Genomic DNA, 25,281 nt, shown 5'->3' with positions numbered 1-25,281 from the left:
TGAACATTGTTTTGATAAAAAAATTGAAAAAATATTGACAACTTAATTTTTTAAAATATTATAAATTACTTAAACCATTAATCCCACAGTGAAAATTTTGTTATCACCAATTTAGATTTTTAGCTATAACATATACAAATGATACCACCCTCTCAGCCGTTTCAACAAGAGGTTCGTGAGGAAGTTCGAGAGGAGGGTGAGATTAGGTCCGTTGCGGAGGCTCGCATAATGCCACCCTCTCAGGCGTTTCAAGTGGAACTGGCCAATACTCAGGCTGAGGGAACAACAGTCATCTCGGATCCTACTGACGTGGACCGTGGATTGGCAGAGGTACATGGTATGCAGGAGGATCAAGTTGACTTAGAAGATGAGGATGTGATGGACATGGATGAGATTAAGGCTCATCTACTTGAGAATGGGATTGATATGGATGCAGAGGATTTTTTAGAAGAGACAGCAGAGGAAGAAACTGAGGAAGTGATCAAGGAACAGGCAGAAGATAACAATGCTCATGTTACAGATGGGGGGACTGTGGAAGAGGAGCAAGGCCCGGTTGCTGGAAATGCGGAGAAGAAACAAGGACTACGTAAGAGGCTGTTCAAGGCATCGACCGGTACTGCGGGTAGTAGTAAATTGAGAGCATTTAATGCGCTTGCGTCCCCACGCAAGCGAGCTGCAGCGAAGCCAGGAGTGCGTCCGGGAGATACCATCAAGCAAGCGGAGAGTAAGGGTGCTTCAAACCTGAAACTTGGGACACAGAAGATTTGATTTATGGTTAGTAGATGTTCTAAAGGTTTCTCAAGCAGGCTGGGCTTGTCTTATGTTTTACTTTGTTTTCTGGTTTTAATAAGCTCTATGAGCAAGTGCGTTTTCTCTGTTTCGAAGTGTTGTAAGAGACTGGTTTTATTTGTGGTTTCCTTGGGGGAGAAGCAACGATTTAATACAACAGTCTTTTGTTATTGGCTTTGTAATCGTATTGGCTATTTTGATGGATATTGGATTAGAATAGAGTTCGTTGGGTTGGAATGGAAGCAGTTAAGTAGTAGTTTTATGGGTGAATGGTGTTTAATAAGTCTATCAAATAATCGGAAATGGCTGGTGAGGTTGTTAGTTTGTCAATGGTGGCACTTGAAGTTAGGGATTTTAGATTGCGTTTCTTTGGCATTGGAAATTTTGAATCAGGTACAAGTTGGATGGAGAGGATCGTATTATGAAGCACATGTCAAGCGAATTGATGGTTCTTTTTCAAACCAAGAAGAAAGCGGGTTTGGTTTTTTTGGTGAAAGGAAAATTTTTCACGTGGGGGTAGATGGCTTTGCATATATATTGCATGTCTTTGGTGGATCGAAAAGTTATAGTTTTTATTTTATTTATGGAAGCAGAGTTATATCATTATGGAGGCTACGTGGTAGAATTTGGATTATGTTAGCGGTCTCTTTCCCGATCATTATGGAATGGTCCAGACCACAACGAACGGTTAACAATTGGAGTGTGGAAATCGGGTATCATTACACCCATAGACTCAGCTCTCAAGAGCAATTTAAAATGTTTTTTAAATGCGGGTTTTAAGTTGGAATTGTCGAGGAATGGGAAGTAAGTGGACGCTAAGCTATTTAAAGGAGATAAGGTATAAACATAAACCGGATTTTTTGTTTTTATCAGAGACAAAGCAAGATTCAGAGTTTGTCCAAAAATGGCAAGCTCATTTGGGGTTTGATAATATCGTTACTATAGACCCGGTGGGGAGAAGTGGAGGATTAGCGCTTTTCTATAATAATGAGTATCAAGTTAAGGTATTATTCTCTAGTAATCGAATGATAGATGTGGAAGCGGAAGCCCTGGGTAAAACGGTCTATCTTACCTTTGTATATGGGGATCCAGTTCAAAAATTGCGAGAACAGGTATGGGAACGGTTAACTAGGTATGGACTGGCGAGATCCGATCCCTGGTTTATTATTGGAGATCTTAATGAGATTACTGGTAATCATGAAAAAGATGGTGGGGCTATTAGGAGTGCAGATTCTTTTATTCCTTTCAATAATATGATAAGAAATAGTGGTCTGCTAGAATTTCCAGCTAGGGGAAATAAAATGTCATGGCAAGGGAGAAGAGGAAAAGGGAAAGGGGCTGTGTTGGTTCGATGTCGGTTGGACCGTGCGCTAGCAAATGAAGAATGGCATACCCTATTCCCGTGTTCTTTTACAGAGTATCTTGGGATGGTGGCCTCTGATCACCGTCCTGTGGTAGCTTATATGGAAGATAAAGTTCCCAAACGGAGAGGACAGTTTCGGTTTGATAAAAGGTGGATTGGGCAAGAAGGTCTCTTAGAATCAATCTCCATGGGTTGGATAGATTCTAATGAGGAGCGGGCAGGAGGGGGCGCCGCAGGTATAGTGGCAAAAATTAGTAATTGTCGACATGAAATTGCTAGATGGCGGAAAAATAATCCACCTTATGGAAAGGAAAAAATAAATGAACTGCAACAGGCACTTGAAGAGGTGCAAACAGATAACTCTAGGTCACAAGAGGATATTCTGGAAGTGTCGAGGAAGTTACAAGAAGCATATAAGGATGAAGAAGATTATTGGCACCAAAAAAGCAGGAACATGTGGTATTCATCTGGGGATCTTAATACGAAATTTTATCATGCTTTAACTAGGCAGCGGAGAGTTCGCAATAGAATTGTTGGATTACACGATGCTAATGGGAATTGGATTACAGATGATAATGGTGTGGAGAAGGTGGCCGTGGACTATTTTGAGGATTTATTTACTACTACTTCCCCAGCGGAGTTTGACAGTTTTTTGGCAGAGATTACACCGAGCATTACTTCCCAGATGAATCAACGTCTGGTGAGGTTAGCGACGGAGGAAGAGGTTAAAGAGGCTTTGTTTATGATGCATCCAGAAAAGGCACCAGGGCCGGATGGCATGACAGCACTTTTTTTTCAACATTCTTGGCATCTTATAAAGAATGATTTGGTAGAAATGGTTAACCATTTCTTGGTTTCGGGGACTTTGGATGCACGTTTAAATATTACCAATATTTGTATGATACCAAAAACGGAGAGACCTACACGGATGACGGAATTGAGGCCAATCAGTCTTTGTAATGTTGGATATAAAATCATCTCAAAAGTCTTGTGTCAGCGCTTAAAAAGCTGTCTTCCTTCACTTATTTCCGAAACTCAATCGGCATTTGTGGCGGGAAGATTGATATCTGATAATATTCTTATTGCACAGGAAATGTTTCACGGATTGAGAACCAACAAGGCTTGTAAAGGAAAGTATATGGCAATTAAAACGGATATGAGTAAAGCATATGATAGGGTGGAATGGGGTTTTATTGAGGTTTTATTGGAAAAAATGGGGTTTGATCTTCACTGGATTAAGTTGATGATGGAATGTATTTCTTCGGTTCAATATAGGGTTCTTATCAATGGTCAACCACGTGGCCTTATTGTGCCACATAGGGGCTTACGTCAAGGAGATCCATTATCACCTTATTTATTTATTCTTTGCACTGAGGCTTTAATTGCAAATATAAAAAAGGCGGAGAGAGAACAACAAATTACAGGAATGAAGGTAGCTCGGGCTTGTCCATCGATTTCTCATCTGCTTTTTGCGGATGATAGTCTTTTCTTTTGTAGAGCCCAAAAAGAAGAGTGTCAAACAATTCTTAGGATTCTAAAGGAATATGAGGCAGTTTCAGGGCAACTCATAAATTTTGATAAGTCTTCTATCCAATTTGGATATAAGATTGAAGAATCTGTTAGACAGGAGTTAAGGGATATCTTGGGTATTCAGAATCTTGGAGGAATGGGATCATATCTTGGCTTACCAGAAAATCTAGGCGGATCCAAGATCCAGGTTTTCAGTTTTGTACAAGAGCGTTTAAATAATAGAGTCAATGGGTGGACTTTCAAGTTTTTCACAAAAGGGGGGAAAGAAGTGGTTATTAAGTCGGTGGTTACGGCATTACCAAATCATACGATGTCATGTTATCGTTTGCCTAAAGCAACGGTGAAAAAGCTGACAAGTGCGGTATCACAATTTTGGTGGAGTCCAGGGGGAAGTACGAGAGGTATGCACTGGAAATCATGGGACAAGGTATGTCTTGATAAGGAAGAAGGAGGGTTGGGTTTTAAAGATATCACTGATTTCAACACGGCAATGCTTGGTAAACAGTTATGGCGTCTGATAGAGAAGCCAAATACCTTATTTTCTCGAGTTTTCAAAGGTCGGTATTTTAGGAATGCTTCACCCTTGGAACCGATTCGTTCATATGCCCCGTCATACGGCTGGCGGAGTATTGTTTCTGCTAGATCTCTGGTTAGCAAAGGACTAATCAAAAGGGTGGGATCAGGGTCTTCCATATCTGTATGGAATGATCCATGGCTCCCAACCACTCGCCCGAGACCAGCAAATAAAAATCAACACAATTTATACCCGGACCTTACAGTAGAGTCTCTCATTGACTCTACCTCGCGAACATGGAATTTAGGGGCAATTCGGACTTTGGTGGATCCTCAGGATGCAAAACTAATAGAAAGTATCCCACTAAGTAGGATTCAACAGGTGGATAAAGATGGATGGCACTTTACGAAAAATGGTAAATATTCGGTTAAATCAGGATATCAAGTGGAACGGATTTATCCTGACAGAGAAAGGCCACCTTTACTGATTGGGCCAACGGTTGATGTCTTGAAGGCTTACTGCTGGAAAATAAGGTGTCCACCAAAGCTAAAACATTTCTTATGGCAATTGGTGACAGGGTGCATAGCGGTTCGGAAAAATTTACATGCAAGAGGAATGCAAGGGGATATTGGTTGTGTACGATGTGGAGCTCCCGAGGAATCTATAAACCATGTGTTTTTTGAATGCCCTCTAGCTGTTCAAGTTTGGGCCCTTTCGAAAATACCATCAAATCCAGATGTTTTTCCAACGAGCGCCCTCTTCACAAACATCGATCATCTATTCTGGAGAGTTTTTCCGCAGATGGAAGATCATCAGTTTGCATGGATACTTTGGTACATTTGGAAAGGTAGAAATAATAAGGTTTTCAGTAATTTGGACATGGATCCTATGGACACGCTAAAATTGGCTGAAACAGAATCCACATTGTGGGCTGAGGCACAAGTAAAGAATGATCAGAGGATACCATTACCATCAGCAGCTACGGTACTGCCGGCGATCCCAGGAAGATGGTGTTTTACGGATGGCTCGTGGAAGGAGGGTTTTAATTTTTCAGGACAAGGTTGGTTCAGTACTCTGGAAGGTTTTGATGGTTTGTTGGGGGCTCGAAATGTGAGGGCTACTCTCTCGCCTCTCCATGCAGAAATGGAAGCATTATTATGGGCAATGGAATGTATGAAGAACTTGCGTCAATCTCAAGTGACGTTTGCAACGGATTGTTCTCAACTGGTGAAGATGGTTTCGGAACCAGAGGAATGGCCAGCTTTTGCAAATTATTTGGAAGATATCAAGATCCTGAGGGAGAGCTTCACCCGATCAGAGCTCATCTATGTACCACGGACGCACAATTCAAAGGCGGATAGTCTAGCACGCAGTGCTCGAAATCAATCGTCTTTCGTCGTTCACATGGATGCAGATCACCCAGTTTGGTTCACAGAGTCAGTATGAGTCTGTATTTTGATGACAAAAAAAAAAAACATATACAAATGATAAAAAAAATATAAGCAAAAAGCATCATCTAATAAATATTATTAATATATAACATATATATGTTACTATCATTTAAATTTAATTATATATCATATCAAATAGAAAAAATATTTTTTCGATTTATAAAATTTATTTATATGTTCGCACCAATTTAGTTATATAAGTAGTAGATAATGACTTTTTAATTATTCAATATATATTTATTATTTCATAAATATGTTATAAATATATAATATATAAAATAATTTATATATATAATGTTCATCATTCGCAAGGCGCGGGTCTTAACCTAGTAGCTAGTAACTTCATAACAAAAAGGCCCATAAAAGGTTCGCATAAATTTTTTTAGTGTGTATTGTCTTTAGTATTTATAGGAACTCATATCTATTTTTTTATTTGTTGTGGGTTATTGAAATTCTTTAGTTGAACTTAAAAAATACAATGAAAAAATGTTTAAAATAGGGTTCATTTTTTTATGTTTGCCCAAGGCTATTAGATTGTTTAAAACGAGTCTGATCCATGCGCTTCATATTCGCATGGAGTTATTCTCCTCGAGCTCCATCAAGTATTTTATATTAACAAAGATGTAGGACTCTCGTAAAATAAAACACAAAATGTCGAGCCAAGAGCACCTAAATCGTAAGACCATGTATGGGGGCTGACGCCTGCGCAGTGCCGGAAGGTCAAGGAAGTTGGTGACCTGATGACAAGGAAGTTGGTGACCTGATGACAAGAAAGCTGGCGATCCAAGCTCCAGTGAACGATTGCTCGTTGAACTCAGTGAATTGCGCAAAAGTAAGATACTAAAAATTCAATTAACTCTCCTATATATTTTATAAATGTTTAAAATAATTATATAAAACATTTATAAAATTTTATAAATCAAACACCATCGCTAAATAGTAAATACTAATCTTTAGACCACGTCTAGTAGTTCACTCTGCTTTTTTTTTCAAAATAAAATAATTCTATAATAGATTTTTGCTTTAGTGAAAAATAGAATGAAGAACAAATATTTTATTCTATTATAAAATGATAAATAACAGAGTGAAAAAGAAAGAGAGTATTCGTTGCTAATGAGGATGATGTACTTGTGATTTGCGATCGCAAATTGGATAAAAACATTCATGCCAAAATGAAGAGGGCTAACTTGTGGAACGACATAAATACGTATCTATTCGACTTAGTTGGGGACAAAATTATTGTTATCTAGTTATTCCGAGCTTGAATTTCGATTCATACAGTTTACATGTTGTTTAGTAACTTGGCTATCCTTAACATTAGTTGAAACACATTCAAAACTAGAGTTAATCGGTCACTCCATAGCACATACATTTTTTTTTTCTAAAACCACCGATCCGATCAATCAATAAGGCATACAAAAAAAATGCATTAGTACCTTCGGGGTTTAATAACGTTGCATTTCCTGCCGTGAAACTTTAGCATATATCCAATGACGTCTAAACTGAACTGAAGATGCCTACTTCAAAATCAAAACCATGGAGAGAACACGGTATTGGCACCTCAATTTGCGTTTGCAGTTCATGGCCCAAAGGTTCGAGAGATAAAAGTCCACTATGGCTTGTGTTAATTGAAAACGTAGAAGACACACTGGAGATCACCATTCTTGTCCGATATTTTCAATTAAAACATATTCCTTCCGTTTTTTAATATAAGTTGTTTTAAAGCTATGCACATAAATTAAAAAAATCATTAATTTCTTATATTTTCGAAACAAAAACATCATTAATTATTTACCTAACCACAATTCAACTAATAAAAAAATAGAAAATATATTATTATTGGTCAGACAACATTAATTATTAATAAATGTTACATAGAAAACCGAAAACAATATATAATTTGGAACACAAAAATTTCTCTAAAACGATTTATATTGAAAAACGGAGGGAGTATAATATGAAAATCTTTAATCAATAGCCAGTTTAGACTCTTTACTAATGTACCAAATCAAGAATATTTTATTCTTTTTCCTTTTGTCAAACAAATATTTTATTCCTTAAGCTCTCGGATTCTGCAAATTTTTTTTGCTAATTAAATGATAAATAATTTAATATTTCTGACAAAAATGAGGATAATTCATAAAAAAAAATCATTTTAGTTGCCAAATTAGTATATTTTCTTTTCTTTTTGTTCAATAACTTAAAATTGACTCACGTGAGCTAATAATATAAAACGGAAGAAAGAAAGAAAGAAAAGGCAGAAAATAAAATCGAAAAAATATATCAAAAGGCTCTCTCTCTCACTGTCCTCGCCGCGGAATCGCCTTTCGAGCCTCGAAGAGACTCTCTCTCTAGGGTTCATAGATAGATTCCCCCTTCCTCCCTGCCCCTGCCTCAGCTTGCTTCGATTCTCTTCATCTCCGATCGAGTTTCTAGGTTTTGATTCTTCCTCCGTCGATGTATTTTCATTTCCTAGGGTTTAGATTCACTCTCTTCTCCTTTACTAACGCTTGTTTGAATTTCGTAGCTATTGTGTATTGTTTTTGCTATTTTTCAATTAGTTCTCGAAGTTGAGCTTGTTTATTGATGATGATCACATCTCTTAACAAGTTTGCTTCTTTTGTCATCCACCTGAGGAGATGAAAAGTTTCCGACTTTGATGTTGTATATGATGAGTCAGTTCTAATTTTGATCACAAGGTTGTTTTTTTTTTGTGTGTGCGAGTAGAGTAGTTTCTCGGCTTTGTTTAGGCCTTCTCACATTAGCTAAACTGTAAGCTGATGGTAATTTTTTTTCAGAGGTTTAAAAGGATGGCACACACTGGCAACGATGAAGTTATGGCATCTCAGTGTGCTAGTGCTATGGTTGAGATCAATATCAAGACTTTGGATTCTCAAACTCACACCTTACGTGTCGATAAATGTGTAAGCTAACAGACCTTTCTTTATCATGTTTTCGTATCCTTTATACTATGAACCTGATCACATCCTTATGATGCATAATGAAGGCTTTAAACTATGATAACAATGCTTTGGTTGAAGTCGTGGAACTAATGCCTTATCTTAGTCTTCACTTGTTTTGTTTGTGTGTGGCTTATATAGCCTTTTCAAAGATTGGTGTTCTGTTTCATTTTCAGGTTCCTGTTCCCGCTTTGAAGGAGCAAATTGCTTCCGTTACTGGGGTTGTTACAGAACAACAACGCTTGATATGTCGAGGTCAAGTAATGAAGGATGATCAACTTCTCTCAGCCTATCGTATCCTTCTCTTCTTTCCACCACGTTGCCGTGGTTCTTTCTTAGAGCTTTCGTTTTATTTGTGGACCCTAGTTTGCTCATGAGTTTGTCAAACCCTTGGTTTTGACTTCCATGTTTGTTAGTGTCGTGTAATAGCCTGTAATTTTGTTTCTTTCTCTGGATAAAGTTCTTTAACGGGTCCATCTTAGATGTTGAAGATGGCCACACTCTGCATATGGTTGTCAGACAACCCATTCCACCATTAGCCGAGGGTTTAGCTGGTAATGCAGGTTTGTTTCAAGTTCCCTCTGCTCTCATGATAGTTTTCATTTTCCAATGCTTGTGAGAGATTCTATTTCGACATGCTAAGTGTAGATTTTGTTTTTTCAGCGGCTGATCCTGCTGCAAGTGCGGGTGACCAGCCGAGCGGTCAACGATCACGAGTTTTAGTAGGATCCTTCAACATCGATCAAGCAGATGGAGTCTATTCAGATCTTGGTCAGGTGGACCCTCTTTTATCCGTTTCTGTTTTTTTTTTGTATGTGTTGGATTAGGTGTGAGCCTTTTCACGAGCTATGTTTCATTATCTGGCAGATTGTCTCAGCTGTTCTGGGTTCACTTGGGATCTCTAATACAGAAGGTGGTAATGGTGTGGAAGGAGTTGATGCTATGGTAAGTGCCTATAATATCCTGTGAGTCTCTATATCATTTTATATGTAAGCGACTGACGTTTTTTTGCCAGGGTCCCCTTCTTGAGAGTCTAACTCGGAGTTCTGGAGGACGATCTGTCACATCAAATGAGGCCGACCAGACATCTACACCCTTGGCATCTTCACAACCAGCTGTACTTGCTCCATTGATTCCATAATTTTTCATATCACACAATTTTTGTTAGTAAGGTTCATTATGTTTATGTTGATGAGAACTCTATATTTTTACCACTGCAGGTAATTCCAGATTCATTGTCAACCTTATCCGAATATCTGAATCATCTGAGACAAGAATTTGCTGCAAATGGTAAGGCTGTTTCTAAATGTTTGGTTCTGTGTTGAGAACAAATCTCGAGATTCTAATAGTGGTACTGTGTTCTTTTTTTTTGCAGGTAGCAATGCTAATAACTTGCAAGTTCCTGTAAATTCAATGGGAAATGTGCAAGAGTCTGCTTCTACTACTGGAGAGGGTCGGATTCCAAGGCCATCTCATTTGGCTGAAGTGCTGCAATCGACAAGGCAATTGTTGACCGGTGAAGTAGCAGATTGTTTATCTGTATGCCCTTTTCCTTTTGTCTTCTGTCTAATGAAGTCTTATCTGAATACCATTTTTTTTATTTACTTAGTGACATACAGTGTTTTTGCTATCTTTTTTTAACTGACTGACTTGAACTGGTATTGGGTGGTCAAAGTTATGGAAACAAGAATAACTAGTTAGTGTTTTGCATCTCCCTTCTGCAGAATCTCTCAAGGCAGCTGGTGGATCATGTTAACGTGACCGATCCCTCAACCCGAAGGTCGTGCCAGTCAAACATGATTCAGTCAGGAACCCTCTTGGAGAACTTAGGCATTTCGCTTATGGAGCTTGGCCGTACCACCATGATGCTCCGCCTGGGACAAACACCTGTGCGTACCTACATATTATGAATCTGATTCTTACATTTTTTATGATGCGTTACCTTTCATATAGTTCTGTTCACTCCCATATATCTATAAGAACGTTGTTATCTAAAATATTAGGATGATGCTGTTGTGAATGCTGGGCCTGCAGTGTTCATATCCCCTACAGGAGGAAATCCCTTGCCGGTTTGTCTCTTTGTTTTTTTTTCCTCTTCTTTAGCAGTGTGTACGCCCTTTAACTTCGTATCTACCTTTCTAATTCGTGTAGTCACACTCGTCTCGGACGGGGACGAGTATTGGAGGCCTACAAGCAGGAACTACACATTCTAGCCCTTTCGGTGGACAATCAGTTACCTCTACCCCTAGAAATATTGAGATAAGAATACGCACAGGTGCCGTTCTTACACTTAATATCTAACTTCTTTCCTACTATGTTGAAAATCTTGAGTTCAAGTGTTTTTAATACACCTTATATATGGATTTGTCTTGGTTATTATATTAGGATCTTGGATGCCCTCCAGTGGGACAAACCAGAGAGAAGAAAGTAATACACAACAAACCCCTGGACAGTCGGTCCCTCCTCCACCCAGCGGCACTACTGATTCTGCCCCTTCAGTGAGAGGGCCATCTGAAACTCCTCGAAATCCCGTGGCCTTAGTTATACCAGTTGTTGCTAGATATCAACAGGTATCTACTGGCGAACGTAACTCCACAGGACTAAATGGTGGACATCAGCCTGTCGCTGAATCTTCTAGGCAGCCACAGAGTGCCAGTACTCCAGGTAACATGCCTTCCGCTATGCTGCTGATTTATTTGTTAAAATGTCGTCTGGAGGAAACTGTTTTTTGTGTCGTTGTATGTTTGATTTGACGTGCTTAGACCGGGTAGTTTTTAAGTTGCATAAAGATGGATAGGCTGTGTCATAACTCATAAACATTTTGCGTCTCTGACTTCAAACATGTAGGTGATAGCAGTTCTGCTCCAGGCGCTCGAGGCTTCGCTGAGTTCAGAAACAGAATCCATCAGATTTTGAGACCCGTGACTAGTCGAGAAGAGCCTCAGGTGACAGTATATTCATCTGCCACAGCATCAACTGAAACAAACGAAGCAGTTTCAAATGCACAAGTAGAGCCAGCAGCAACAGGGATGGATGAAGGGAATTTCATATCAAGTGTTCTTCAGCAAATCATGCCATTCATATCTCACAACGTGCCTTCCTCAAGCTCAGCTGAAACTGCAGGCAGAGCCAGCAATAGCAATAGACAAGCCTCTTCAAGACAGGTACTTTCTATCTCCACTGTTTCGCCATCTTAACTTGTTGCATACTTATTTTTATCCGTAAAAGATTATGTAACACGTCATTTCACTTTTGTGATTAGTATTTGGATTACTTTTGATCTTTGAATTGTGTAAATAGAATACTAAGGAAATCACTTGCTTGTGATACAGGAGGAGGAAGGAGCAGAGAGAGGGGAATCAAGTAGGAGACCTGAACCACCGTCATCTCCAGAGTCAAAACGTCAGAAGGTAAAGCTAAATAAAATGAATTAGCCAACTAAAGATTCTATTGAGATTCCTTTGGTTTATGTTAGATATTGTAGACATTAAGATCTGATAATGTGTGTGTTTGCATGCAGAGAGAGTGAGAGAGTTTGTTGGCGCAAGAAAAAAAGAGCAAGGGAGTGGGAAGCACACACTTTTTGAAGAGTGATAGTTTTTTTTACTTCTTTGGTTATTTATTCTGAGCTTTTGTGATTTCAGAGATGGTTTTGACATTTCAATGGTATTTGGGTAGGGTTACCTAAAACATGTCCATTTTATTTATTTATATAAAATTATGTTACTTTCCCAAAATATAACTGCATTACATTGGGTTTTGCAAGCAGAAAGCTGGAAGGTATACAAAACAAAAACAGTAGAAACTTAGTGTGCACGATATTAAGTTACTATATGAATGAGCTAGTACGATACAAACTGAATGACTAACTGCGGGTGACTAAGGGTGAAAAGTCTTCCTCTGGACTTGTTGTTAAACTTCCATTATTAACATGAGTTTGAGAATAAGTGTAATAACTATGGCCTGGACCCCATAAAGTGTCTCTATTGTTACATGGATAAGATTTTGCTTTTGATACATTAACTTGGTTTGGTTTGGTTGTGTTGGTGGTAATAAATCAGCCTCTATTGGATACAGACTACAGAGGTTAGTAACAAGTACATCATACACTACACTTATGGATGTGACAATGAAAAGAAGGTAAGGTTTTGAATTCTACTTGTCATTTAAGAACAAGAGACAAAAATTGAATCATTACAAACTTAGAAAACTTGATAATTGAGACTGGATTGGGGAATGGTATTTTGACAAAAGATCGTATGATAGCTCACCATCACCAAGGAACCTTACAAGGCCTCCGCCTGGTGTTTCACAGAGTGTGGTATGTTTTACATGTCAGCGTAACATCTCTGACATATGATCATTACAAACACAGCTCAGAAGTTTTCTTCTAAGATCCCCAGTTTGGATTGTTTGCCTTGGCAGGTAACGTTAGTGAAGATGGTGAATGAAGCCAAGGCAAACAATCCAAACTGGGGATCATAGAGAGAGAGAGAGAGAGAGATATAAAGCTTATTTTGAATAGATATCTTATCTCAATGTTGACAATATCTCTCAAAACTACGTTTGTATAAGCTTCTCAAACAAAAGCTTATTCTGACATGTTAATTCTCCATTTCAGAACCACAACAAATGCATGGAGATTATATAGCTAGTGTGGTTCAAGTAGATTAAACTAATAATATAATCGTGTGGAACAAATCAAACAAAAATTGAATGGAAATCATATGATAGTGACAACTTTTTTTACTTTTGGGATACTGTGTACTTACTACTAATAAAAACATGGCATCACATAACCAAACTGCGTACTATGTTGTTGTAATTGCACAAAAAGTTACTTTCTAATACTGTCCCCTCTCTTCTATATAAGCCCAACTTCTCCTTCATTTTCTCACCTTTAACCCCTAAAAACCCTTTGCTTCAAATCCCAACCAATCCAGCTACAAATTCACTTCCATATATATATATGTTCTTTCCTACGTGAACCGCTCTCTTCCGCTATTGTCACCTGCATTGCTTTCATCCATGCACACAAAAATAGTTTCAGACTTGAGTCTAACCGATAAGTTTTTGGTTATGTCTTTTAAAACAATGGGAGTAAGTAAAATACCTTTTGCGTTTGTTCTTCAAGACAGTGGAAGAAGATGGATTGCTATGCCAGTTCCTCTTTCTCTGATTGATGAACCAATTGTTTATCTGCTTTAGCTGCAAACCTGTCTCCTGCACCAACCTCGCCTTATCTTCCTCCTGCAAATGCTCACTATTATTACTTGGGGAGAGAAAGAATAATGAGAGAGAGAGAGAGAGCTGACAGTAGGGTAAGGCCATTTGGAATGAGACTGCCACCATGCTTTGAGAACAGAGGTGGTGTCTCCTGGTAGCTTCCCAGCTCTTCTCTTCCTCAGTATCTCCTCTCTTATGTCTACTATCTTCTCCTTGTAACCCTTTTTTCCACACCAAAACAAACAAAGCTTAGAAGATCATTCATGTAAAACCTAATAGACTTCAAGTATTGGGTCTGAAGATTATAGTAGTTAATTAGTTTTTGCATATATTACCTGTTTGAGCTCATGTTTGAGTTCTTGTCTAACACGTTCCATCAAAGATCTCTCACTCTCAGTAGGAATCAAAGGACCAAAACCCAAAACATCTAATCCCCCATCGAACATATTAGCATCGCTCTCTACTTGTTCATCTTCATCGTCAGACATTGTTGCTCCCATTCCTTCACCAGGAGACACTCCTATCTCACCAACAAACAACACACACATGGTTTAATAACATAATAACCCGACAATTAGAAAAAAAAAAAAAAGAACTTGTCTTTTACTATGACTAACCGGTTAAGCTTTGAAGAGACTGCTCAATCTCCCAACAAGCCATCACAGCTTCCATCGCATGAACACGCACGTGCTGTTGCAGTTGCTCTTTGAAAGAACACAGAAGCAGCACATAATGCGTCTGTGTTATAATAAACTAAGATTAGTTTCATTTCATAACAATTACTATTAATTAATTTCATTTATATTATATTATAAAGTTTTCATTTTTATTACCATGAACTGGTCAAGCTCCTTGTCGTCGCCGACGAGTCCCTGCCCGCCGCCTCCTAGAGTCGAGTACTTGGCGACGACGTGCTGCGACTGAGCAAGCTGAGCGTCGATCCTCGGCAGCTGATCGACCGGAGTAGCGATTCTCAGACACGCGACGTGCGCCGACAGAAGCTGCTCGTAGAGAGGATGAGAGAGGATCTCCGCCTTGTGTCTCGCATTCTGCCAGCTCACGACTCCTTCTCCTCCTCCACCGTCGTTCTTGTTCTCGCCGCCGCTCATCATCTGCTCGGCTCCTCCTCCGGTTACGTCGTCGATGACGTCTCCGACGACGGAGGCTGCGGCGTTGTTGTTGTTGTTGTTGTTTGCGGTGCGTTGGAGGAAGGAGGAGGAGCGGGACAGCCACTGGTTAGCGGCGACGGCGGCGGAGGAAGGAGAGTCAGAGCTGCTCGCGGCGGTGGCGTTGGCGGTGGTCGTGTGGAGGTTGAGGAAGTTGTTGTCGGAACGGAGGAGAGCCGTGTTGAGCCAGTTGGGAGGCGCGGCGTCCTGGAAATGTTGTTGTTGTTGAGGAGGTGGAGGAGGCGGAGGAGGTTGGTGTTGGTCGGTGAAGTGATTGAAAGAGAGGTCTTGAGAGAGATGATTCTGATGAAACGCCATCGTTTTGTTTGACTTTTTTGTTGTTGTTGTTGTTGTGTTCGAATCTCCTGTGTGTCTGAGAGGGAAAGATAAAGAAAGAAGGAGGAGAAGGTGAATCTCTGCTTCTTATTATGACGATTGTTTCATATGTTTCTTCTATTATCAATCCACATAAAAACCTTTTTTTTCTTTTATTTAATCGAAAAAGTGACAGAGAAAACGTTTATGTGTGTTTTATATATATGTAAGGGTGTGCAGACTCCACAGAGCTGAGACGAGCGAGAGACATTAGACCATTTATTCTCTCTCTTTTTTTTACCAGAGTAATTATCAAAAACTATTTTTAAAAAAAGTTTTGGAAGTGCTTGACAAAAATGTTTTATTTTTGCCAAGGAAGAAAAAAATTGGTTTCTCAATCTCCAATCACTGTGGTCCACATATAGACTTTTTTTTTTTAAAAAGGGTGATTAATGAATAAAATAGAAAGATTAGGTCACGACAAAAATGTAATTAAAGAAGTAGGTCGTCATGGACTCATCTGAGTCGTTCATTGTGAGTGACGATTGGATTCATTAAGATCGGACGGCGAAGCAAGGTCGTTGAGAAATAATAAATGTATTTTCTTTTTAAAAAGGAGTTGCTACGTGTTGTGTTCTCAGACGCAACGTATCTGTATCCACAAGCGCGTGTCTTTGACGCTCGAATTGAGCTGCCGGATGCACAAACGGAACTGTAAAATACGGTACTTCTAAAAGAAACAAAAGTACGTAGTGTGAGTCCATGTCCCAATATCACAACCTCTTCTATTTAATCAGCTTTATTGTATCAATCAAGACTCAAGTTAATTGTATCATCTCTTTGAACACTTTAAAAATATCTAATTCGTTCCCTCAATTCATACGGTTTACTATATAATCTCTGGTCCTCTAGAGGAGCCATTACAGTTTAACCAACATGCAAATGTTCCTTTATAATGATCAACGATAGTGTTGTTATACATGTGCGCACGTAATTTATTTTTGCTCTACCTCAAACGATAGATTTTTGAACTATAATTTTATGATTGTTGCACCGACGAAACTTCGCGATTTTTGTTTTTACTTTTTCTTCAAGATTGTCTTACTGATAACTTTATATAAAAAAATCGCAATACAGTTTAATCGCAATAAAAAAATCGCAATACAGTTAATTATATTCTCCTTGATAACATAATTTCAAGCAACACCATCTTAAAATGTCTCCACTAATGGTTCAATCATTCGATAAATCGTTTATTTTATTCATGGTTATTATAAAGGTCGCGCCACATGTCATCTTACCCAACCAAATAAAAGCCGAGGTTGTCCCTAACCACACGTGTGAAGATATGAATTTAACCTCTTTGTCTCAAAATATTTTTTAGTAGTGTTAGTTTTAGATTATAAAGAACTTCTAAATGTTTAGATTAAAAGTTTAAGATCCAAAAAAAAAAATCTGAACTGAAACATACACGACTCGCGTGAAAATATCACGTTTGTAATAAAACCTGTTAATGGTGTAAAAATTTTCAGAAACCAAATTCACGTACGAAAATTTTGGCCGCATGCAGGCATGCACACTTAACGATTGTTTTCTTTCGTATATAAATCGTACAGTGTAAATTACATTGAATTTATATCCTAAATTCAATGGTGAATTTATTAGATTACAAATCATGTGATCAAACAGTTTAAGTACAAACCTCCCCGCTGAAAAATGCATAAATGTTCTTATTTATATGGTTTAGTACTTTTTTATTTTCTTGATTGTATGGCGATATTTTTTGTATTGACAATAGTATTCATATACAAGTTTGAAAGTGAGTAATGACGTGTCAATAGTAATATGATAATATTTTGATAAATGGAGCTTGATATTGATATTAACCTTTTAGATGAAATTCCTTAATGTTAAATTTGATCAGTGTTTTGCACCCAAAAAATATCAGATCAATCTATAATTGGCAGGAGTAAATGTTTATCTCTTAGGAAGGGTATTTTTTTGTCACATCTTTGTAAAACTAAACATTAATAAAATCTCAAAATCTAAAATCTTTAGCGCCGACGAACAAGTATTTTTCTTGACCACGACTAACGTTTTTCTTACGTCGGTGTCGAATGACTTACGTCTCTCTTTGATGTGTCTCCTGCTCCACTCTTTCTTTTGTATCCGTCTTCTTCCCATTTTGGTTTTATTCGAAAGAGATCCTATCGTTCGACTTGGTTGCTCCAGCCTCCAGCCTTTGATTTGTTCGTCTTTTTATTTAAATCCGAAGGGTTTAAATATTGCATAATTCTCCATTATGCAGTGAATATTCTACATGTGACTCATACCTAGGTCTACTGAAATCTTTATATTTAATTGACAAATGGATAATGACAGAAAATTAACAATTCAAATCTAGTATCAAACAATATAATAAGCAACCACAGAACTAATTAAAAGCCACCGATACGTAGCCAACCCCGTAAAGGTTGGAGCGTGCTTTCCACGTCACTCCAAGGAGCGTAACAAAGTCACTACTGAATTGCTTGTTCTACGGTTCCTTTGTTAACCACATAACTCACGATTACTTTCCCTCTATGTAACGGCGAGATAACCGGCTGGCATAAATCGATAAACCGGAAATAACCACTGGTAAAGCAAATAAAGAGCAAAGGAGAGAAAAATGGAGAGAAAGAGGGGACCATCAATCATGTCGTAACTCCCGGCCAAAAACAAAAACACGTGTCGATACGACGTTGCCTGGACCACATATGGTCCCCTCCAAAGCAATAGCATGCGTTTCGGGATAAGAGAATCCCAACCGTACATCTGGATTGATGCAACCCCGAATAAAGAAAAAACATAATAAAAATAAATTACTTTAAAAAAAAATAGATACGACAAAATTATTTTTAAAAAAAATTAGTTAAAAAATTAACGTGGGGACCAGTCCTAGATTTTTTCAGACTTAGGCTGACAGCCGCCGGCTTAATGAAAGTGGACGGCCGGATTTAACCCCAACAAATTTTAAAAATATTATTATTTAAAACGTTTTTAAAAATTGATGAAACAAAATTATTTTAAGAAAGAAAGAAATATATAAACAAGGGGACCACATAGCGCGTGGGGTCTACTGACTGGTGAGGGGAGAGAAGGTGTTTAAGTAGCCAACTGTTTACCTATCTCCAAATGGTCCCCTGCCTAGTTCACACTAAAATTCTTATATAGAAACCATTTTATTTCTTTAAGGTAAAATCAACTTCGTTCTGACAAAAAAAGAAAACATTTCAATGAAAGATTTCAAAATTTATTATCTATTATATCTGACAAAAGGGAAATAGTACTCTAATTATTACTACCTTCAAAAGTATTTACTATTTTTTTGTCAATCAAAAGTATTTACTAAATAATCGTTATATAGTTTTATACTATTACAATTTGGTTATTTGGACATGTTAACTTAAAAAAAAATATTTGATAAGTTTGAGTTAGTCTTTAAAAAAATATACAAAAGAGTTTTGTGTTGGTTCTAGTTTGAGACCTAGGTTCACTTAAAGGCATGATTAAACCAAATTTTTTAATTGGGGTTCTTAACTCATTATTTGATAATTATTTGTTCTTTTTTTTTTATATTTTTGGGCTAAGAAACAATTTTATATCTTTTATTTAAGAGAAAGTTCTTAGTTTTTCTTAAAAGACCTAAAAACCGTCTCCTAACCGAAGCTAAAAATTTTAGTTAAGAAATTGAGGTAAATCATGATTTAAGGAGAGATGATATGGGTCTAATAACTTCTTTTTTTTTTTAACAACATGCGTCTAATAATTAATTACAAGTATTATCAAAGGCAATCCAATAGACCAGTGGATCCAAACTTTCTGGTTAATAAATTTAAAACTATATTTTGTAATTTTGTGTGTTTGTTCTTTCTTTTCTCTTCTTCATTTGATGATTACCACCTTTTGTGGTTCGTTGCAGTTTCATTGATTTGTTTCTTCTAAAAATTCTTGTTGAATGATCTTTGATAAGTAACGATAATTTGTAACCTCATTTTTCACTATGATTAATTTATCTGTAAAACTAACAAGATAACAAAAACTAGAACTCGTGAAAAGCAAAAAATACTCATCAAAACTGAAAACTAAATTACAGTGAAAGATTTGTAACACATCACTTACATAAAGACTATGTATCTTCAAATTTGTATTAATAATAAGATGGAAGTTATAAAAAAAAAAAATTACAGTGAAAGAGTTGTTTGAAGATTGACCGATATGTTGTTAGGGTTTATCCAGAAACACATATCGTCCATTTCAATCTTCACATCAGAGATATAATAAGGTATTAATAAAATTTCGAGCGGTGACTGAATAAATTGCTTTGCCTTTGGATCATATCTTGCGACCGAGAGAGGCGTATAGTCCTTTACTCTTTTAATGGAAGTGTGTCATTTTCACAACCTTTTGATCCTTCTTATTTCTTTTTTTTTTTATCTAAAGCTGAATACATCCACACAATTTCTCACCAAAAAAAAAAAAAATTCTCACAAGATATAACGAAAATAAATAAGTTTCGTCCACTAAATTTTCAAGTAAAATATTATATGTTATATTTACGATAAATCATTCAAACGCAAAAGCCAGCCAAACACCTCTGTAACATACTATTTTACTTACTATGCAACAGTAAATGCATGATACTAAAAATAGTAAAGAAAATTCTCTATATTTTATATATTTATATATGTGGAATCTCGCTACTCGAGATCTGCTATTTAATTTTGTTTGAAATGTTCCAGTTAAATTAAGTAAAAAAAAATGTTCCAGTTAAATTACTATAACATGAACTCGTGGTTGTGTGAGATATATTGCGTTTGTGACCGAGAGATGAACTCTGGAGTCAAGGTTCTTGTGGCTGAAACTTACTGTGATGGTATCCTATGAGTTAGGAATGAGAGAATGAGAGATGTCAATCCAAGTCCCACATTGGATAATTAGACAAGGAGTATCTAATATATAAAGAGATGTCCAACTCTAATAGTACGAGGTCTTTTGGGATGGAAACCAAAAGTAAATCCATGCGGGCCAGCCTCCTAAGGCCCAAAGTGGACAATATCGTACTAATAAGATAAAATAGAATTGGACACGGGATTTCACAATCCCAACAATTGGTATCAGAGCGGTTGACAATAAATCTGCAAGAAGACCAAAATACCCTTCGAGTAGGAACGGGACCCTTCAAAGTGATAAGAGAGGTTCGGCAGAGATTAGTCAGAAGATCCTGGAATTGTGGGAAGAGCATCCTTAAAGCCACTCAAAGTAAACCTTGCGACTAAGGGTGTCGAATGTCGAAGATGCGACAAGGCACCGAGATGATTCGCTAGAAGAAAGGGCACAAGGTGTGTGGTCCTTAGCTTGAGGGGGAGAATGAGAGATGTCAATCCAAGTCCCACATTGGATAATTAGACAAGGAGTGTCTAATATATAAAGAGATGTCCAACTCTAATAGTACGAGGCCTTTTGGGATGGAAACCAAAAGTAAATCCATGCGGGCCAGCCTCCTAAGGCCCAAAGTGGACAATATCGTACTAATAAGATAAAATAGAATTGGACACGAGATTTCACAATCCCAACAATTGGTATCAAGAGCGGTTGACGAATATCTGCAAGAAGACCAAAATACCCTTCGAGTAGGAATGGGACCCTTCAAGGTGGAAAGGGAGGTTCGGTAGAGATTAGTCAGAAGATCCTGGAATTGTGGGAAGAGCATCCTCAAAGCAACTCAAAGTAACCTTGCGACTAAAGGTGTCGAATGTCGAAGATGCGACAAGGCACCGAGATGATTTGCTAAAGGAAAAGGGCACAAGGTGTGTGGTCCTTAGTTTGAGAGGGAGAATGAGAGATATCAATCCAAGTCCCACATTGGATAATTAGACAAGGAGTGTCTAATATATAAAGAGATGTCCAACTCTAATAGTACGAAGCCTTTTGGGATGGAAACCAAAAGTAAATCCATGCGGGCCAGCCTCCTAAGACCCAAAGTGGACAATATCGTACTAATAAGATAAAATAGAATTGGACACGGGATTTCACAATCCCAACAGTGACAATCCTAACTTTTATGATCCTACGATGCACATGAAACATATTATAATAGAAGATCGGGTTAACCTGAGAATGTTAAATAATAAAAGTTAAAACTATAGAGATTGATTTATGGTATGTACAGTCTCGTAACTCAAATCATGCACAAATTCCTCTGTATATCATGTGCCTCCTCAAATGTTTCTTCACCTAGTTCAAGAATATGCATTGGTAGAATAATTTAGTGAATTGACAACTCTCACTCTCCTTGTCATCGAGGGAGCCCTCTAGGATTATTCTTCTTCTCGGACGTAGTAGTAGTGAGGGTCGGATCCAAATGACATTTATAATGGAAGGAAAATAAAACTAATATAAATGGTTAACTTAGCCCTCAAACTGAGAGTAACCATCTTATATATTCATTATTAGAACAAGTCTCTAGTTTGGATAGTTTGTGTTAAATTGTAAGAATAAAATGAATGAAGATCGATCTGAATTAATTTGCCGACAGGGTTCTATAGTATTTTGTCAACGATTCAGCTAAAATCTTAAAATTGTGGGATAGAGATGGAAACGAAGTGTAGCTAATTGACAAAGATTTCCAGTAAAACCTGGTTGATAATCTATACAGATCAGAAGCATTAATATCATTTTGATGGGTTTAAAAGACAGTACGCACAGACACTTACATACCCTTTATAAAAGTCAAGTCTTACTCATGCTGGTCTTTATTCATTGCAATATAGTATACAATATGACAACATGCATCTATGCATATATATTGCCGACAAGATACACATCATTATATATATATATATATATATATATATAACAGAAATGAAGCAAAATACATGAACACGAAATTAGGTTAAATGCAATGGAATCTAGCGCAAAAGATATCTAGTTTATCATATTTAACTATAGTTGAAGTCTATCATAATTCTGACACGCCCAAATATTTGTTGAACACTAAATAGATGATATGCAGTGAGACATTTTTGTGTGAATAATGTACCTAGTGACTATATCACATTCCCAAAGATCTTGATATCTAACAAATCAAACTATCTTTGATACAAGTACACTACTCTTAACCAATAATACTCATTCCCCTCCCATTAAGCTGATATCGAAATTGATTGATAGTGCTCAAATGTCTTCTATATCATGAATTGCTCAAATGTCTTCATATTATATTATTATTTATATTTAGCATGTGTTTGTCTTTAGTATGGTCATGAATAATGTACCTAGAGACTATATCACATTTCCAAAGATCTTGATATCTAACAAATCAAACTATCTTTGATACAAGTACACTCTCTTAACCAATAATACTCGTTCCCCTCCCATAATTAAGCTGATATCGAAATTGATTGATAGTGCTCAAATGTCTTCATATTATATTATTATTTATATTTAGCATGTGTTTGTCTTTAGTTTAAGATTATGTTTTTCAAACGTGAATCCAGAAATACACAGTTTTGATTTGAATCCCAACATTATTGATATTTTGATTGGACTCCTTTCTCACGTTTAGGGTTCTTTCCAAAAAGTTAGATGCAGCATATCTATTGTTCGACTTTATCATTGTATTATTATATACAAATATAATTAATGAACCACGAAAGGTCCAGTTTGGGGCCTACTTATCTTCTTGGCCGGCTATGGTAATCATTTTTCCAGTCCAAGCAAATCTAAGCCGAAGTAACAACGAACTTTGATGAAACGATTGCACAAAACCATGTATAAGTAGTTTTCACAGTCAGTGAAAATAATAGAAGCATCAAGAGGAACAAAAACTATTGATCTTAAATGTTCAAAGTAGTAGAAGTCATAGGAACATGTAATGTTAAGGAATGTGAAGCGAGTGTAAAAATAAGCATTGAGTAAAACAGGTATATAAGAAGTCAAGAAGAATGAGACATTTGTATGCTCCTCAAGTTAAAATCCTCCCACATTAGACTGTTCTCCATTAAAAGCGGACCACCAAAAATAGAGAAAAAAAGCAAAGACAATTTTCATTAGTACTCAATTCTTTTGAGATTGGACCACTCCTCCACTCTCCTCTCCTTTCATTCTCAATGCTTCTGCCTTTGGCCATACCATTACCACACCCACATTGCTTGCTTACTTTTGGTCATCAATTTGACACATCTGAGTCTCTTAGGCCATTTTCGCTACCTAACATCGGAAAGAAGCTAAGCAATAATCTATTAATGAAAGACATCCAGCTGGTTCTTGACTTTTATGAGAATACGGCCCATAACTTTTTATACATCCTGAAGCTTAAATCACCAGAAAATGATAAGTACGAAACGGTCTCACAATCTATGATGTGTTAGTACATGAAATGGTAGTACTACTACTACCAATGATGTAACTAGGTTCTGAGAAACTGATAGAGAACATAAGATTTGGATGATATAAAACCAATAGTTGATAGATAATAAGTATACTTTGATTCGAAAAAAAAAGTATACTTTGATTCGTGTAAGATTATGTGAGGCATGAAACTGGATAGATGCTACCAAAAGGCTATTAACAAATTGTCTGTGTGGGCATTAAATTACACCAGGATGAATTTTGACGATGTGGCATTGTAACTAACCAAGATAATGAATTCAAGTTAGATTATCCTACGTTATAATAATACTTTTGAACGTAAAATAACGTTATATTAAGAAATTTTTACACTCAGAGACACATTTTGTGTTTACAATTTCATTCAGGGACACATTGTGCTACAACACACTTTCTTATGCTAAGTTTACTAACCCTCAACTAAGAGATATCTTTAGTTAACTAGAAAACTCACCCAACTAACCAATCTTGTTAACCAATTTAAAACTAGAAAACCGATTCCTTATTTTTAACTTTTTACAAAACCATATCTTACCTTATCTCTTTCCATTTTTACGTTCTTCTTAATCTTCTCCAAAACCTATGAACCCTAATTCCTTTCGCCAGCGACATCTTCTAGATCCAAAAATCACAATCTAAAATTCGACCCAAATCTCACATTCCCAACCCTCATCTCTTTGATTTGCTTTTTCTCCTCACCAAATTAGGGTCTGTGTTTCACGTTATCATCGTCTCGCACTCAGTGTCTCGATCTCGAAGTTCTGGGTTTTTGCGGTTCTAGCGTTTCTCAGATAAACTCCAAATGGAAGGTTAGATCCCTCTTCTTAAACTTCTTGATTCCCTCTTCCCACAAATAAACTAATTGATTCCATCTGCTCGCAACAAACCCTAAAATTTTGCTTTTTGTTTAATACTTTGCAGATAACGCAGTTGATTTCCATGATCATATCTACATGTATTAAAAAAAAGTTGTCATCGCCTACCAACATAACTTTAGCCACAACCTCTCTGACCACAACCTGTCTAACCACAACCCATCTTCGTGGTAACAAAAACAACACCCCCGTAGCCACGGTCTCTCTAACCACAACCCAACCTCAATGTGGATGATATTTTAAATACACCACCGAACCACAAACATAACATCCACGACCAATTAAAAATCACTCCTTAACCCACAACTAAAAAATACACTCCGTCCTGTCCACAAATATAAAAACATAGTTCATGCATCTTCGTGGTATCAACAACATCACCCTTCTAGCCACAAATACAAATCTTTAGTTCCCTTACATCAACAAGGTCCAACTAACTTCCAAGTCTAAAGAAAACCCTGGGAGAAAGTTCTTTCGTTACAGACCATGTTTCAAATGGGTTGACAAAGCAAACTCCAAAGAGTTGGCCCTTTTGGCAGATAAACATGCCAAGTTAGAACAAAGACCTGATCCAACTAAAGCAAGAACTTCTTGACATGAAGTAAGATATCAGCGAGATTGTTGAGTTTTTTTAGTGTATTAGATCTAAGGTCTAATTCTGG

At 37.2% G+C, this 25,281-nt stretch overlaps 2 protein-coding genes, 1 long non-coding RNA gene and 1 other non-coding gene across 5 annotated transcripts; 2 read left to right on the top strand and 2 right to left on the bottom strand.

Moving 5' to 3' along the window:
* The first annotated feature begins 7,843 nt into the window (after positions 1-7,843).
* On the top strand, positions 7,844-12,367 carry LOC103874388 (ubiquitin-like domain-containing protein CIP73). Its single transcript, XM_009152799.3, has 16 exons — positions 7,844-8,083; positions 8,446-8,571; positions 8,784-8,901; positions 9,090-9,170; positions 9,271-9,383; positions 9,475-9,552; positions 9,623-9,724; positions 9,828-9,897; positions 9,983-10,146; positions 10,332-10,496; positions 10,611-10,676; positions 10,759-10,882; positions 10,993-11,271; positions 11,455-11,771; positions 11,940-12,017; positions 12,128-12,367. Exons 2-16 carry the CDS (start codon positions 8,458-8,460, stop codon positions 12,134-12,136), a joined length of 1,878 nt encoding a protein of 625 aa, XP_009151047.1. The 5' UTR covers positions 7,844-8,083; positions 8,446-8,457; the 3' UTR covers positions 12,137-12,367.
* Positions 12,368-12,993: 626 nt separating this feature from the next.
* MIR5717 (microRNA MIR5717) lies at positions 12,994-13,105 on the bottom strand. Its single transcript, NR_120826.1, has one exon. It is a non-coding gene; the product is annotated as a microRNA MIR5717 (primary transcript).
* A 159-nt stretch (positions 13,106-13,264) lies between these two features.
* On the bottom strand, positions 13,265-15,577 carry LOC103874387 (homeobox protein knotted-1-like 3). Of its 2 annotated transcripts, none has more exons than XM_009152798.3 (6): positions 14,667-15,577; positions 14,451-14,571; positions 14,169-14,353; positions 13,923-14,054; positions 13,721-13,857; positions 13,265-13,618 (listed from the first exon to the last, which is right to left on the bottom strand). In XM_009152798.3, exons 1-6 carry the CDS (start codon positions 15,315-15,317, stop codon positions 13,615-13,617), a joined length of 1,230 nt encoding a protein of 409 aa, XP_009151046.2. In that variant the 5' UTR covers positions 15,318-15,577; the 3' UTR covers positions 13,265-13,614. The 2 variants fall into 2 exon arrangements, with proteins under 2 accessions (XP_009151046.2, XP_009151045.2); XM_009152797.3 differs by having other exon boundaries at positions 13,265-13,626; positions 14,667-15,575.
* Positions 15,578-16,653: 1,076 nt separating this feature from the next.
* On the top strand, positions 16,654-23,502 carry LOC117125841. The gene is made up of 2 exons (XR_004448288.1): positions 16,654-19,448; positions 19,544-23,502. It is a non-coding gene; the product is annotated as an uncharacterized LOC117125841 (long non-coding RNA).
* The last annotated feature ends 1,779 nt before the right edge of the window (positions 23,503-25,281 follow it).

This window comes from Brassica rapa, chromosome A06 (assembly GCF_000309985.2).
Source record: "Brassica rapa cultivar Chiifu-401-42 chromosome A06, CAAS_Brap_v3.01, whole genome shotgun sequence".
Lineage (NCBI taxonomy): Eukaryota > Viridiplantae > Streptophyta > Magnoliopsida > Brassicales > Brassicaceae > Brassica > Brassica rapa.
The sequence above is the reverse complement of the archived record's forward strand: the minus strand, read 5'-3'. Positions and strand labels throughout refer to the sequence as shown.